The sequence below is a fragment of the Coregonus lavaretus genome (assembly GCF_964263955.1).
Source record: "Coregonus lavaretus genome assembly, chromosome: 1".
Classification (NCBI taxonomy): domain Eukaryota; kingdom Metazoa; phylum Chordata; class Actinopteri; order Salmoniformes; family Salmonidae; genus Coregonus; species Coregonus lavaretus.
The window spans coordinates 39823159-39840987 of NC_139988.1; the positions used below are offsets into that span (position 1 = coordinate 39823159).

The window sequence follows — 17829 nt, forward strand, 5'->3', positions numbered from 1 at the left end:
TCCTCTCTCTCTGTCTCCTCCTTCTCGTTTCTCACATCACAGGAGAACAAAAGAAACAGACAAGAATTTAGTCTTTTATGCACTCACTGGGTTATTTCAACCATACAATACCCTTTTAGACATACCCATGTTCACATTCGCGCTAAGAAATAAGCAAACAGCTTATCTCAGGAATATTATAAATAGCACAATAATATTTTATTTTATTTATGTATTTTTATTTTTAATCCGTCAACATAACTCTTATTTATAAATTCAATGGATCTCAATCAAATAGTTTCATAATTAAGCAACAGCCACTTAACAAACAGAATACTTTATTTGTGTGTACTCAAAGTCCCCCTCCTTCTTTTTCAGCTCTAAGTCTGCGTCTCCCAGCAGCTCAGTGCAGGCAGGGGAGTGGCATATTTGCTCTGTGTAACTCTAAACTCATAAAATCCCACGCATGCGCAGCTCATTTACTAGTGCGATTTCAAGGTGAGAGGAGCTCTCCCACAGTAACTTTTCTCTAAGTCAGACAGCAGACAGACCAGCTGTCCCTCCGTTCTTTCTAACACAGACAAACAGTAACACTGAACAGAACGCACAAACCAACACAAAACGTAGAACATAAATCCTACTTCGAAGTTTCTTAACTTTACTATCTTCACTTATTCTAATCTGCAGATTTATAGTTATTTTCTTATCCATTACAAATCCTCTCTATACAATCATAACGTCCTCCCGGGGGCTCATAGTTTTTTAACAATCATAAAGTCCTCCCTGGGGCTCATAGATTTTAACAATCATAACGTCCTCCCTGGGGCTCATAGATTTTAACAATCATAACGTCCTCCCGGGGACTCATAGTTTTTTAACAATGTTTTGAAAACGTTCTCTCAAATGGAGACTCATAAGGTTTTAACCGTAATTAACATATTTCCTTACAAAAACTAAAACCCCTGTTCTCAACCAAAACATATATATGTATATATCTCTAACATAAATCTTATCATAGCATGAGTCGACACACAGCTGAAACACAACAGAGACCGCTTTAATTTTGCGCAAACACACACACTCTCTTTCCCTCACACACACATGAAAAGAATGCATCCATTCATACGGTCCTTAAAAGCTTGCTTACGTCGCTCCTATTTCCTTTATATTCCTTCTGAAATTTATGCTACCTTGAGTTGCAGATATTCAATGAGAGGCTACTTCGGACATATACTTCGTCAACTCTATACCGAGAGGTAACATACAATTAAATGTGTATTCTACAATCTCACAGTTCCTTGAACTGACCTGAAAATTCACCTAGTGACTCTCCAGGATTTATGGCCCATCTTAATGATCGCCTCGTTTGAGGGCTTCCGTAGATCAGCGACGTCCTAACAGTATACATTTTTCCTTAGTTCCTTGTCCTATTCCTTATTTCTATTCCTTTTCCCTTTAATTTTATTCAAGCCAAATATCCCTGGGCCCAGTGTTATCAATTCCTATAGACACTTTTATCCTGTATTATATTCACACTCCCCCTGTTTGCGTTGTTTTCAACGCAAACAACTTTAGAAATTTTGAACGGATTCTCATCCCACAGCAAATAACAGCAAGGCGCACACACAAGTTCTAAACGGTGCATCCCCCAACACACACACAGTCACACGAACTGACCAGCGCCCAAAGTTGTGAGAAAGCTCACCTTATCTGCCGGCCTCTTGAGCGGGAGTCATTTCGCAGCCCATGATGGAACGTTGAAACAGACGCAACACGTCCCAAAATCCTCGTCGCCAATTTTCAGTGGTGGCCGAACAACGATGCTGTCACGCCCTGACTCAGGGGACTCGTATATGTTGAGTCAGGGTGTGTAGTTTCTATGTTGTGTATTTCTATGTTGTAGTTCTAGTATGTCTAGATCTATGTTGGCCGGTGTGGTTCCCAATCAGAGGCAGCTGTCGCTCGTTGTCTCTGATTGGGGACCATACTTAGGCAGCCTATTGGCACTAGTGGGTTGTGGGATCTTGTTCCGTGTGAGGTATGTTGTTTGTGTACCTTGAACTTCACGTTTTGTTTGTAGTTTTGATGTTGTGTTTATAAGTCAAATAAACATGTATGCATATCACGCTGCGCCTTGGTCTGACCCGTTCATGAACGATCGTGACAGAAGATCCCACCAAACGAGGACCAAGCAGCGTGCCCAGGAGGAGCGAATAGTCATGTCCCAGGTGGGCAAATTGTGGTCATGGGAAGAGATATTCGTGGGGAAAGGTCCATGGGCGAAGGTAGAGGAGCAACGGCAACACAGAGGACGCCGGTCGAGGAGGAAGCCCGAGAGACAGCCCCAATAACATTTGGGGGGGGGGGCTAAAAGGGTGGTTGGCGGAGCCTAGCGTTAGAGCAGAGCCAACTCCCCGTACTCACGCGAGGAGGCGTGTGACTGGGCAGGCTCAGTGTTATGCGGAGCTACATACTGTGTCGCCAGTGTGCCGGCACAGTCCTGTACGTCCTGTGCTAGCACCACGCACGTGCCGTGCGAAGATGGGCATCCAGCCAGGACGGGGTGTGCCGGCTCAACGCTCCTGGTCTCCAGTACGCCTCCTCGGTCCCGCATATCCTGCGCCGGTTCTACGTACTGTATCGCCAGTACGCGTGCACAGCCCAGTGCGTCCTGTGCCAGCGCCCCGCACGTGTAGTGCGAAAGTGGGTAGCCAGCCAGGACGGGTTGTGCCAGCTCTCCGCTCCAGACCTCCAGTCCGCCTTCGCAGTCCGGTCCGGCCCGTTCCTGCCCCTCGCACCAAGCCAGTGGTGTGCGTCGCCAGCCCGGCCCGGCCTGTTCCTGCCCCTCGCACCAAGCCAGTGGTGCGCGTCGCCAGCCCGGTCCGGCCTGTTCCTGCCCCTCGCACCAAGCCAGTGGTGTGCGTCGCCAGCCCGGCCCGGCCTGTTCCTGCCCCTCGCACCAAGCCAGTGGTGCGCGTCGCCAGCCCGGTCCGGCCTGTTCCTGCCCCTCGCACCAAGTCAGTGGTGCGCGTCGCCAGCCCGGCCCGGCCTGTTCCTGCCCCTCGCACCAAGCCAGTGGTGCGCGTCGCCAGCCCGGCCCGGCCTGTTCCTGTCCCTCGCACCAGGCCAGTGGTGTGCGTCGCCAGTCCGGTACGGCCTGTTCCTGTCCCTCGCACCAGGCCAGTGGTGCGCGTCGCCAGTCCGGTACGGCCCGTTCCTGCTCCCCGCACCAAGCCAGTGGTGCACGTCACCAGCCCGGTCCGGCCTGTTCCTGCTCCTCGCACCAAGCCAGTGGTGCGTGTGTCCAGTCCGGCACGGCCCGTGCCTGTTCCACCAGTGCTCCATTCCGGAGCCAGAGCAGTCCGCTCCACCGGTGCCAGGTTCAGCTCCGGTCAGCTGCTCCACTCCGGAGCCAGAGCAATCCGCTTTACCGGGGTCCAGTCCAGCTCCGGTCAGCGGCTCCACTCCGGAACCAGAGCAGTCCGCTCCACCGGTGCCTGATACAGCTACGGTCAGCTGCTCCACTCCGGAGCCAGAGCAGTCTGCTCCACCGGGGTCCAGTCCAGATCCGGTCAGCGGCTCCAGTCCAGAGCCTGAGAAGTCCACTCCACCGGGGTTGTTGGTATGTTGTTTGTGTACCTTGGACTTCACGTTTCGTTTTGTTGTTTTGACGTTGTGTTAATAAGTCAAATAAACATGTATGCATATCACGCTGCGTCTTGGTCTGACCCGTTCATGAACGATCGTGACAGATGCTGATATGCTGTGTTGACAAGGAATCCGCTGACACTGTACTTTGATTATAAAGGTTTATTATATCAAAAGATTTCAGCGTCAATTTACAGATTTCTGCAGAATCTGGAGAACAACTAACCCAATCTCAAATATGATTATTCTCCCCGTCCTTTGTTGAAAACCTGGTATATATCCTATGTAACATAAGATGGGTGTTTTGAATAGACCAATCCCTGTCTTCCACACAAGTCTCCTCTGTGTCAGGGGGCCCCTATAGTAATGCTTTCCAGATGTTTCAGCAAGGCAGAGTAAAGTTCATCTAACACACCATTTGCAAACTCAGCCAAAATTATAAACTGTTCAGATACTACAACATCCTTATCAAAAAATGATCCTCCCGCCACCTGCGTTTGTAACCGAGCGTAGTTAGTCAAAGTTTGGTCAACTACATGCTTTGTTGCATATTGCTGCCTTTCACAGTTCGGAAAGTGCATTGCACATTTATTCACAGAAAAGGGCAAAAAAGGAAATTGCACCACCATCTAATCCTAGTGCATTCGGAAAGTATTCAGACCCATTAACTTTTTCCACAATTTGTTACGTTACAGCCATATATTTTAAAATTGATTTAAAAAAAATATGTTTCTCATAAATCTACACACAATACCCATAATGACAAAGCAAAAACAGGTTTTTGTCCCCAGAGCTCCGAAACAGGATTGTGTCGAGGCACAGATCTGGGGAAGGGTACCAAAACATTTCTGCAGCATTGAAGGTCCCCAAGAACACAGTGGCCTCCATCATTCTTACATTGAAGAGGTTTGGAACCACCAAGACTCTTCCTAGATCTGTCTGCCCGGCCAAACTGAGCAATCGGGGGAGAATAGCCTTGGTCAGGGAGGTGACCAAGAACCCGATGGTCACTCTGACAGAGCTCCAGAGTTCCTCTGTGGAGATTGAAGAACCTTACAGAAGGACAACCATCTCTGCAGCACTCCACCAATCAGGCCTTTATGTTAGAGTGGCCAGACGGAAGCCACTCCTTAGTAAAAGGCACATGTCAATCCGCTTGGAGTTTTCCAAAAGGCACCTAAAGACTCTCAGACCATAAGAAACAAGATTACCTGGTCTGATGAAACCAAGATTGAACTCTTTGGCCTGAATGCCAAGCGTCACATCTGGAGGAAACCTGGCACCATCCCTACGGTGAAGCATGGTGGTGGCAGCATCATGCTGTGGGGATGTTTTTCAGCGGCAGGGACTGGGAGACTAGTCAGTATCGAGGGAAAGATGAACGGAGCAAAGTACAGAGAGATCCTTGATGAAAACCTGCTCCAGAGCGCTCAGCACCTCAGACTGGGGCGAAGGTTCACCTTCCAACAGGACAACGACCCTAAGCACAGAGCTAAGACAATGCAGGAGTGGCTTCGGGACAAGTCTCTGAACGTCCTTGAGTGGCCCAGGCAGAGCCCAGACTTGAACCCGATCCAACATCTCTTGAGAGACATGAAAATAGCTGTGCAGCGACGCTCCCCATCCAACTTGACAGATCTTGAGAGGATCTGCAGAGAAGAATGGGAGAAACTCCACAAATACAGGTGTGCCAAGCTTGTAGTGTCATACCCAAGAAGACTCAAGGCTGTAATCGCTGCCAAAGGTGTGTCAACAAAGTACTGAGTAAACAGTCTGAATACTTATGTAAATGTGATATTTCAGTTGTTTATTTTTTATAAATTTGCAAACATTTCTAAAAACCTGTTTTTGCTTTGTCATTATGGGGTACTGTGTGTAGATTGGTGAGGGGAAAAAACGATTTATTCAATTTTAGAATAAAGCTGTAATGTAACAAAATGTGGAAAAAGTCAAGGGGTCTGAATACTTTCCGAATGCATATATTATATTATATTACATTATCCCCAACACACACCACCACCCCTTCCCACTACTTTGGCCCTAACAGATCCTACACCATGCCTTAGGCTTGGGAGGCTGGAACCCCTTCTCTCAAAACCCCCTGTAGTTCTTCTGCACTAAAATCTCTGACACTCAAAAACTTATCTGCTGCTGCTACTACCAATTATGTATATTGTATTTCCATATACACGGTACATTTAATGACCATAGCAATAAACGCCAGGAAGTCAACCTTACAAAAGCACAAACTGTTTGGGTCAATCTGTACTGGCCTACTACTCACAGTGATCCTCTCTGGCTCGCTCACTCACCATCCTCTACTTTCCTCATTGCGTCAGCATATGACACTTTCTGCACTGCTCTCACCCTTGAAACTTCAACCTGTCTCACTCGGACAGGACATTTCTGATCCCCAGCAACATGGCCACCCCACCATTGAAACACTCCACTTTTTCCACCGAAATTACACACTCCTTTGTCCCATGCCTTCCTGCACTCTTCTCACACCTCGGAATCTCCCTCCTACATACTGCTGCAACATGACTATAAACTTGGCACCTGAAACATTGTAGAGGGTTCGGTACAAAAGCTCTCATGGGATAACTTATATACCCTAGCATGGATTTATCCGGCAAATACTCTGCATCAAAACTCAGAAGGACAGACAGGGTCTCCTCAGTCTCGCGCTCACCATCAGGTCTGCGTCGCACCAAACTGCGTGCATTACAGACACCGGGGATCCTAAACTTCAGTTGATCCACCAACACTCAAGGTTCACCCAGTTATCACTCCTTTCAGCGGTGCTCTGCTCCGGAGCGCAAAGCAGGACACAGATCTCGTCTCAAGTCGCAAAACGCGTAGCGCCCTCTCCCTCTTGGCAGCAGACAGACAAAAAATCAACACAAGTCCACTTCTGGATACTTTGACCGAATTGATAGAACCCAACTTCTTCTTCACCTAGTCTGATACCACAAACGGATTGGCCAAAAGGCCTCTCTATCACGGTTGACAACTCCACGGTGTTCCCCTCCCAGAGTGCAAAGAACCTTGGTGTGACCCTGGACAACACCCTTCCATTCTCTGCAAACATGAAAGTAGTGACTCGATCCTGCAGGTTCACAACATCTGTAGAGTACCCTGCAAGTTATCTAGAATGCTGCAGCCTCCCTGGTGTTCAACCTTCCTAAATTCTCCCATGTCACCCCGCTCTTCCGCACACTCCATTGGCTTCCAGTCGAAGCTCGCATCCACTACAAGACCATGGTACTTGCCTACGGAGCAGCAAGAGGAACTGCCCCTCCCTACCTTCAAGCTATCCTCAAACCCTACACCCCAACCCGAGTCCTCCGTTCTGACCCCTCTGGTCTCTTGGCCCTCCCACCCCTACCGCTCAGCCCAGTCAAGGCTCTTCTCTGTCCTGGCACCCCAATGGTGGAACCAGCTTCCCCTTGAAGCTAGGACAGCAGAGTCCCTGCCCATCTTCTGAAAACATCTGAAACCCTACCTCTTCAAAGAGTATTTTAAATAATCCCACAGTCCCCCCCAACCAAAAAGTGTTTTGTGAACTAATAGTCGCACTTTACTTTTTTCCCCCTTACTAGCTCTGACTTTGCTGATAGCTACTTTATTAAGGAAAAATGTACTTATTTTGACTGTGATATGTGTTTGTCCCACTTAGCTATCTTAAGATGAATGCACTAACTGTAAGTTGCTCTGGAGTGTCTGCTAAATGACTAAAATGTAAATGTAATGGATTCACTTTCTCCACGAATCATACTCCCACTGGGCCAGAGTCATCTCAGGCATTTTCCTGATCATTGGGGTGAGGCTTGGAAGTCTTCACCTCACCTGTCAGCGCAGGTTCCTCCTCTTCACTTCTGTCAGGTTCAATTTCTGAGAGTTCACTATCCGTCGACTGCTCAGGATTTTCAGGAGCATAACATGTAATTATCTCTCCTGAAATTGACTCAAAGGATAAAGTCCTCAGCTTGTATTTCGCAGATGTCGGTTTGGGTTTGAACCTTGTGCCCTTTTTTTTGCTTTGCGTCTTCTCACCATCCACCATCTTTTTCCTTTCTGGCCTCGGGCCTCCTATGATACAGTTTTCAGCACCCAAGGACTGCCATTAAAATGTACCCTCCCTTTTCCTTCGAACACAGCCAAGAAAATAGGTCACTTCACTGCAAGATAACAGTTGACCAACCATCAAATGGGATGTTTTCTAGTCCCCCAGCGACTTTGACACGTTGTGATAGTAAACGTGTGTGATTGCATAAAAACGGACAGAAAACCCACAGTTCTACTGCCCGCAGTGTGGAATGAGCACACAACTACGGTAACATAACCAGACATTTGAGATGTTTGTCAAATGTAAATCATAGAATCCTTCTCTGACATTAAAAGAAAAATCTGCCCCTGTTTTCTTCGTAGACCATGCCCATTTCAAGCCTGATTTGTAGTACAGTATACCCCTCAGCTTAGTCAAGCTGGTGGGAATAGGTTGAGCTGGTGGACCAGCTTTGGTCAAGATGGTAATGAAAAAAGTACAACACTTGTTATTGGGGCAAACTCATTTTCTAATAAATAAACAGCACCACTATCTTCAACCAAAGCAACAAGAAAAAGAAGAATGGATCATCCACAAATTCATATGATATGATCAATTAATGATACAATTAACAAACTGGCTGAAAATGAATCAACTTCATAGCAGGTTGTGTAATTCTGCCAACTGTAGCCTATAACCTATATGTCAGGGTTCCCCAACTGGCGGCCCGAGGGCCAAATTGTGGTTTTATTTGCCCCCAAAAGTTTTGTCAGCAAAAAAATAAAATACAACTTTATTTTTTATTTTTTATTGTTGTACATAAAATACTTTAAAAACACCAGGAAATCAGCTCCAAGTGATTTTAATGTAATAAATCTGTTCCCAAGTATTCCCACGCATAATAGAGAGACACGTGATCGGATACAAATGTAAGCAGGGTTTGAAATGATAATGTTTTAGTCAAACATTATATCTGTTTGGACTTCTTGCGGTTAATTTGCAGTCTACAAATTATTTGTAATTATGTTCTGGCCCACTGACCATCCGCTCAAGAAAAAATCGCCCCGTGGCTGAATGTAGTTGATGATCTGTTCACTGAGTAGAAGTTGGAAAAAAAGTTGTGGCATGTGTAAGAAAGTACAAATAAGCATTGGCACTGAACTGGGACCCAGAGGTTTTTAAATGAACACTGCTTCATGAACATCTCTGGGGCAAGTGGTCCCAACTGTATCAACACTGAAATCACTGGCTATTACTCAGACTTTAATTACGTGGAACAATTTTATGGCCTGTAGGTCTACATATGAACAAGGAGAGGACAGCTTTTTGTTAATGACTGTACAATCACAGCAATGGAGGGGAGCAGCTCATGTAGAACATGACTCATTGTGACTGGTAGAGATTCCCATGGGACTCATCTAAAACACAGGTCTCATAACACCTAGAATTCAGTTTAGCTCAGCTATGTGCATGACATCACATAGCGAAGGTTGACACTAAGTCATTTCAAACTCCAAACCAAAGTATTTGGATCAGTTCCTATGACCTATGGGCTACTACATCAGGCTAACAAGTCTGAGGTCTATATGATCAACTGAAACAATTTCTGGGTTAGACATGGACAATGCTTAGTGTTGTTACGTTTGATACCGGAGCTCCGAGACATGCGTCGAAATCGCTAAGCAGTATACTTCAAAGCAGTGTGCCGATGCCTGTATGACTTTATCAGAAGCACGTGATCAATGACGTCCGAAGCTTCATTTAGTTGAACCTGATTGATTTGGTATTGGTTTCGCTAGAAGACAAAAAGGCTACGCTGCACAAGCGCTACGGCGTGTGGGATGTCATCTATAATAATTATTTTGACTAGCAGGTGCCACTACTGTACACTGTGTTGATCAAAGCCTCAGGTAATGACTGATTTTCGACACAATTGGCTGGAAAGCCTCAATGTTTCAGGAAGCTTTGTTTCCCCATCACTAACAATGCTGAGTCTAGGTAGCTACATTTAAAAGGCTCCATTTTACACTAGAAGGTCTAAGACATTTTTATGTCTAGATCTATCTCTGAGTTTTAAACACAATTAACCAATCTAAGCCAATTAACTCATATTGACACAGCTGAGGGGTATCCTACGAAGCATGCTAGATCTACTCAGGGCTTTCTAAAGCTAACCAGCTTCAGTTAGCTTCACATTCTAGCTCAGGCTTCATCCGTACTACGACGGTGGATATTGCTTGTTCGCCTGCAGCTAACTCTAGCAGGCTTGTAACTGCATGTGCATGTCACACATGGCTAGTCGAACGCCAAACTCTTTATTGAGAAAATGCATTTTCATTTGTGCCGAAATCAAAATGAAAGAAAAGCAAATTCAGCAGACTATGGTGTGAAATAGGCTTTTAGAAGTGCCGTCTTTATTTTATTACTTATCGTTAATTCCATCTTTGGTATACTTTGGTATGCTTATCAATGTACTCACAAGCACCTTTTTCCAACTCCTATCGCTCCTTCTATCTGTGGAACAGCTTGTTTCATTGTGGAGAGACAAATAATACATAGAAGGGTTTTGGAACCTCTAACCCTGGCAGTTTTACTGTTAAACTCATGGGTACCCTAGCAATGGCTGTCAGTCTTGACTTGAATAGGAACTGCCATCTATGGCTTATGTCTATGGTTAGTTGCGGCTGTCAGTTTGCCTTTTGCAAATTTCAAAATACAATCACGCGTAAAACATACAGTTTGGCAAGCAAATGCTGTCATTACTAAATGTGTCATATGACAGGTATTTTAACATTTAAAATAATTTACACACAATTTATTTATTTATTAAGGGAGTGAACATTATTTATAATAAGGGTTACATGGGGAAAATCATACCTCTCTGAAATTAAAATGAATGGCCCTCCCTTCAGCAAAATATATTTAACCTAAACCCTCCCTGAACAATTGAAAAATGGATGGCCCTTGATTAAAAGAAAGTATAAAATAATAACCAATCAGCGTTGAGCTAAACTGAGTGCGTTCAACTGTGAATGGTCCTGGCGCACCAAAGAAAAGTGTCAAGGGAATCAGTTTGGATTTGGCTTCACTCCTGTCACATCGCTTCAAGAGAAATACTTCATTGACAGAAACAACTAGAATTTGCATCTCGTTGTGTTGTTGTCCTTTGGTGGCTAGCTAGCTAGCTAAAATGGGCCCTTTCCTAAATTAGCCATGGATGGAGATAGGGATTTGGACTTGTGGTTGTACTTAATTCTCCGTACTGGCCAATGATTATAATGGCGATTCTGATCCAACCATAAATTCATACACATTGTGCCCCTGGACTGAGATTATAGAAGTTCAATATGTAGCTAGATGTAGTAGGCTAATGTTAACTAGCTGGCTAATCGCTAATGTTGCCCATGAAAGGAAGTTAGGCTAGCAAGCAAGCATTTTAGCCAGGTAGGCTAGGACAACAAAAAATAAGTGTGTACTGTATGACAGAGTCATAGACCGTTTCGTCAATATGAAAGAGAAGAGGATGGCATTGGTGTTTCTCTACAAGTAGGGTGAGTCAACATGTTTTTTCTACTTGCGCACACACACACACACAAATCAGATCCATGGACAGCCATATCATATTTAGCTTACGTTGATTGGACTAAATTGTTTTGGGTATCTTTTAGTTGTCACAGTATTAGACTAAGCATAGCTAGGTGATTTGATGATGTTGAAGTGGAAATGGTGCTGGAATAGTGGAGGCAGCTCCTGTTTTCTTTGCGACTTGCGGTAACTCTTTGTGGTTTCTAAATCAATAGTTGTTTATTAGTCTGAAAATGTCGGAAACATTAACTTGCTTGACCATGCTGTAGGTCAGGGTTCTTCAATTCCGGTCCTGGAGGGCCGAAACACCTCTGTTTTTCATCCTCTCCTTCTAATCAGGGGCTAATTCAGACCTGGGATACCAGGTGAGTGCAATTAACTACCAGGTAGAAATAAAAAACAGAAGTGTTTCGGCCCTCCAGGACCGGAATTGAAGAACCCTGCTGTAGGTCATGTAACTGTTTGTTACATGCAATATGCTTTGTGGACTTCACCGGACGGAGGTTTGCTCTCCAGTTTTGTGATGAAACAAAGGTGTGGTTGAATTTATTCTGCCACTGTGTCTTCTTATTGTCTCGGCCTTAGGCCTATATACAGTATCACGGTTGCAAGGCATATGAACTTAAAGGTTATAGAGCAAACAACGCAATTATCACAACATATAGTTTGTAATATGGCATTTTTTTCTGGCTTGGCTTCCCCAGTGATTTTACCCACGCACCGCTACTGGCAGTTTTAGGAAATGTTTTTCTTCCTGTAAGCATTACATGGCAACGCAGTTATTTTGATAGCGTACAAGGCTGCGGGCCAGAAGGTTGTGGGACAACCGTGAACAAGAGTAGGGTGGAAAGAGCTCCTTTAAAGTAAAAACATTGCATATCATTGTATTTGCAGGTCAGAGAAATTTCATGCAATTCTACATCATTTTACATAGTAGCAGAATTTTTTTTCATACCACACAAGTTACTGAAATTACAGGCTAAGAATGGACAGAGATAGAGTGTCACGACTTCCTACGATGCTGCCACCTCTCCTTGTTCGGGCAAGCTTCGGCGTTCGTCGTCACCGGCCTTCTAGCCACTGCCGCTCCTCATCTCATCATTCCATTTGTTTTGTCTTGTTTATTACACACACCTGGTTCATATCCCCTCATTAGTACCTGTATCAGTGTTCCCTCGGCCCCCTTGTCTTTGTGTGTGATTGTTTATTGTGGAGGATAGAGTAGCTAGGTGGAGCTCCGTGTATTTTGTATCGCCGGGATATTTCCCAGTGTGCCTTGTATTTTCCAGTGTGCCTGTTTTGCGTAACTCTGTGGTTGCGGAATAAAGCCTGTTATTCTGTGATTTACCCTCCTGTGCCTGACTCCTTCGACCTCACCTCATCACATAGAGATGTGTACATCTTAGCATATTTCTCCAATGCTAAATCAGTTTGTCTTGTTTGTAACAAAACTGTCCCTGTTTGCAAATAATTAAATCTGAAACATCATTAGGAATCTAAGCATGGTACTTTCAAAAGTTATGCCTACCTTTGCACCCCAGACAGAGTAGGCCTACAGACGCAGAAAAATGTCAGTTTTAACTGCTGGCTACTCTTCTTCCGTGGCTTAACCCAACGAGAGAAGGTCACAAATGTTTCTCTAAAAGCTGTCTGGGTTTAAACATCTCTATTGTACAGAAAGTGAATAGCTTTATCAATTGATAGTAACATAATTAGATTACTTCCCAAGCAAAGTCTATGTTTTGTCTCCTCGGCTATAGAAGGTTATAGCTCAGCCTCTGAATGTCAAAGAAACCAGATGCATCGGAGTCACGTCTTTTCTGGTTATTTTACAGCTTGTTTCTAGCATAAAGCATTGCGGACCAAAGCGCTGTTGTAGACCACTTTATATAATCGGATCCATTTTATTTTCTTTAAAGTCTTCAGCTAACAAGGGGTAGGCCTGTGCTTTTTGAAATGGTCTTTAATAAAAAGTACCCCCTCAATTCAAGTCTTGGAAGGCTATATAAAGAGTGCATGGTGGGTGGAGGAATTGACCGACAAATCTATGGATATAGCAGCCTATAGCCTAATTTCATCTGTCTGTCAAATTTCATAAATCTACCTCTTATTTCTTAAATAGGAAGAAATAGGCTCCAACACAAAGCCCTCTTGTTGTTAGTAAAGTCTAATTAAAATGAAGCTGGTTTAAATTAATTATGACTACTTGAATTTGCCTACTTTCAGCACCATGAGCTGATTGATTGTGCCGTGGCTGCTGCTGCAAGTTTCAGCACCTAAATATAAGTTATTTGAATCTGTCTTATTGTTAGGTCAATAACTCTGATAAATAGGCCTACATCATGGGCAAGAAACATATTGTTATTAATAAAATCAATTATAGTAGTAGCAAGCTATCAAAGTTAACTTCTGGTCCTCATCTTCGCACTCTCCTTCTCAAACTGAACAGAACATAGGCTATAGCCTAGTCTGGTGCAAGATTATATTCAGAAGAAGGCTTTGACTGTCCTCCAGAACTGCCACTGTAGGCCTACACAGCACAAGCCATTGGTTAGGCAGCATACAAAAACTTTTTTATCAGCAAGAGCAGAGCAGGCCGGGGCTCAGGGTTGGAATATCCATTGCAGTGTGTAATATAGCCAAGTTTTATTTACACCATCCCAGCAGCTATCTGAGAAATATAACTTTGCTCTGTGCTTCTCTGAGCATGCACTTCGTAGCCTATAGCCTATAGGCTATGGATCATTTAATTGAGACCACACTAAATAACTTATAGGTGCACTTGATATTGCGCGCCCAGCAGAGAATCAGAGATAAGAGGCGGCATCGGGCGCACATCGATGTATACATCCTTTTCATGTTATTCATCCACTGAAATCTGGTACAATCTAGGCCTACACCAACTAAACTCATGTTTGGGATAATATAGGGCAATGTTTTCACATTCATTTATTCAACATAAATTATATTAGTATTAATCTCTCAAAAGTCTTATTTTTTCACATATTTGGAACAATATACTCTTCAAATACGTGACATTTCCAGAGTGGGTTCTCTGGTACTTTTAATGATATTACCAATTTTATACATAGAAATGTACATTATAGGTCATTAACCAATCATAGCCCTCCTTTAGGATTGCACATTCTGAAAATCATTCTGGAGTTCTCTTTGAATCCATTTTCCCATTCACTCTGTTGGTGCTCATAAAATTGATCAAATTGATTAGCAGAGAGCCCACTCTTTGAATTTGATGTACTTCTAGAGTATATTGTTACAAAAAATAAGTCTTAAAATGAACAAAATCTAAAAGGGTACTTTTGAGATATTAATATTAATATTTTCTATGTTGAATAAATTAATGTGAAATGTTTTAGTTCAGAATCTAGACATACTCCATATGTTAGAGCACACTATAAGGAGTATAATGACACCAATATGTTTTCTGTATCATGTACAGTGTGTTTATGTGAGCGTCTCATCATCTGTAGGACCTTGTCTGGATCACGTGTATGGACCATTCTCCTCTCTGTGAGGTCAGCCTACAGAGCCCCCAGCCCAACTGCCACATCAGGCCAGTATCAAACCCTTATGAAGGCAGTAAAACTATATATAAAACAGCCCCACATCAACTCTGTTTCCTCCTTGTGAATGTGTGTGAGAATGTGTGTAATGGCTAAACTCATACACATGCAAAGAAAATGTTGTAAATCTAATCTCAGTCAGGGTGCAGTCCATCACAGTGTGTGGGTGTGAGTGAGAGAAGGAGAGCGATACACAAAGAGAGGGGGAGAGAGAAAGTGCTTGAACAAGATTGTGAGACGTGAGCTCTTCAGGTTGATCCTTTCATCTCCAACATCAAAGTTACCATCATAAAACACAAATTCTCTTCTCCGTAAATGTCATCGACAAATACACAATAAAACTACAGAACTTAGAATAGGAATTTATAATTGCACAACTCGCCCAGAGCTGCTCTCTACATTGTGTTACATTGCCATGGTGGGCCTCCATCTGAACAATCAGTCAGTATAAAAAAAACACAGAACAAACAGGTCAAAACAGGTCCACTGGCTTGTGTTTAACAGTAAACAGTAGTACAATAATAAAAGTTTAATACAAATGGATGAGGAACTACAACTCTGCTGAGATGCTCTGTACAATCGTTCCTTTTCAAGGCGGAGTCTTAACCTGGCCATGGTGCCACAAAGCCCTAAAGGCCACAGATTCTCCATGGGGCGCGATTAAACACACATGTCCATATAAGGTCCATTGAGCACCAGCTCATGGGTGGGGCTGGGGGGTCAGGGGTCGATCTCCATGGGAACGATGGTGATTATGGCATCCTCGTTACCACGGCGCACCACCACCTGCAGCGTGGTGTCCTTCTTGATGATGGTGCTGACGTCGGTTGCAGAGGAAATCCGCTGGCCATTGATGGAGATGATGACATCATGCTCCTTCAGACCGCCACTAAGAGAGGAAGAACACAACAGAATGAGAACTACAGCAACAAACATGCTGGATAGAACGGTTAGCTATAACAATAAGATTGTTATTTCAAGGTATAGATTCATGATTGCTCTTTATTGCACCGACATTCAGCTAGGAATGGATTCCATTGGCCATTGTTGCCTTTACATTTCTTGTTAGAAGGTTTCACACAATATTTGATGTCTTATTTTGTAGTGCTGGACAAATAGTTAGAAGGCACTGAAATAAACTGCGGCAGGTAGCCTAGCGGTTAAGAGCGTTTGGCCAGTAACCGAAAGGTCGCTGGTTCAAATCCCGAGCCGACTAGGTGATAAATCTGTCAATGTGCCCTTGAGCAAGGCACTTAACCCTAATTGCTCCTGTAAGTGGCTCTGGATAAGAGTCTGCTAAATAACAACAACAACAAATCGACCCTTTTCACATACATGTATCCTTCATCCGGACCACAATAATTAGTCAGCGGAGAGTGCTTTGTGCAACACACTCTCACAGACCAAACACACCCAGAATAGAAATCTAGTAAAACCAAATTACACAAAGAATGGAGTGGTTACCAGAAGTGATATCAAAGCCTCCACTTTCACACAACTACTCTCTGATCACACTCACATGTGAACAGGGGCCGCCTACCACCAACTATAATACTTCCATATTCCCCTCATAGTACTCAGGCAAACAGGACTAACACTTACACCACCAATGAGACACAGAGGGCCTAATAGGAGAACTAGGGCTGGGTGAGTGGGACCAGGAAAACCACAGCAAACCCCTTGCTACTTGAGGGATGAAGGGAATAGCTGACCTCAGCGTCTCTCCAGCCACAACCCTTCTCTGGTAGAACTGTGGTCACCAGAGTTGACCACACTGAATGTGCTGCTGAGGATGTGGGAGGGGAGGATATTTGAGTGGGTGAACAAGCAATGTTTTACTAAGGGGGGTTGTGTGTCTGTGTGTGTGCATCTGCACGTGAAAATGGGAGAGAGAGTGTGTGTGAATGTAAGTGGGTTTGTGTGGGGAGAGTTGGGCGTTGATGGTCTATATACATTTGAAACATGTACATACAGTATCCCTTAGCACAGAAAAAGTCAGACAACTTGTCCTCACACTCATAAGAAACTCATACTATTGGTGAGATGGAGTGTGTTTGTACTTTCTTTCCCTGTTAGTTTGTACTTACGCTGCGGCCGGTGTTTTGGAGATCACCTCCATGACGTACGCTCCAGATGTGATATCAGGGAAGTCTTTGTGTCGCACCTTTAGCTCCTTGGTCAACCTAGAGAGTGAAAGGGAAGAAATTAAGTAACCCATTAGGAAAAAGTGCTTAGTTGTCTGTATCCAACTAAAATGCAGTTCACCAGGCCCAGTTCAAATACATTCTTTTTGACAGCTTTGGATAACTGCATTCTCCAGTTTAGTGCACACATTCACAGTCTCAAGTCTTTCATTGTATTTATCGGGAGTTGACAAAAGAAAAAGTCCCATCTTTATCCTTTTCATTACAAGTATGACCAGTTAATAAGGATCTACTTACGCTGGGGTGAGTGTCATCATCCTCACACCAATGTATCTCTTCTTTGCCCCAGCTCTTCCTAAGGAAACACAATAAGAATAAAAACATCAGGAAGAGGGCAGCTCTTTAATCATATGCAAAAGGTGATTCCTTTTGACTTTAAGAATATCTGGGTGATTCTGAGGCTAGGTCAAATCAAATGTTATTTGTCACATGCTTTGTAAACAACAGGTGTGGTCTAACAGTGAAATGTTTACTTACGGGCCCTTCCCAACAATGCAGAGAGAAAGAAAAATTGAAAAATAACAGAAAAGTAAAACACGTCATAATAAAAGTAACAATAGATACACAATGAGTAACGATAACTTGGTTATATACAAGGGGTACCAGTCCCGAGTCGATGTGCAGGGGTACAAGGTAATTGAGGTAGATATGTACATACAGTTGAAGTCAGAGGTTTACATACCCTTAGGTTGGAATCATTAAAACTCGTTTTTCAACCACTCCACAAATTTCTTCTTAACAAACTATCGTTTTGACAAGTCAGTTAGGACATCTACTTTGT

At 43.8% G+C, this 17829-nt stretch overlaps 1 protein-coding gene across 1 annotated transcript in view; it reads right to left on the reverse strand.

Annotated features, from left to right (window-relative positions):
- Nucleotides 1–14705: 14705 nt before the first annotated feature.
- The window catches only part of LOC311127861 (serine protease HTRA1A-like), a 50183-nt gene continuing 47059 nt past the window's right edge, over nt 14706–17829 (reverse strand). The window contains exons 7-9 of the mRNA XM_084159758.1: nt 17286–17343; nt 16932–17027; nt 14706–15733 (exon numbers count right to left, since the gene is read on the reverse strand). Of these exons, the coding sequence (XP_084015884.1) occupies nt 15565–15733; nt 16932–17027; nt 17286–17343 (323 nt within the window). The 3' untranslated portion in view covers nt 14706–15564. The remainder of the gene's footprint in view (nt 15734–16931; nt 17028–17285; nt 17344–17829) is intronic.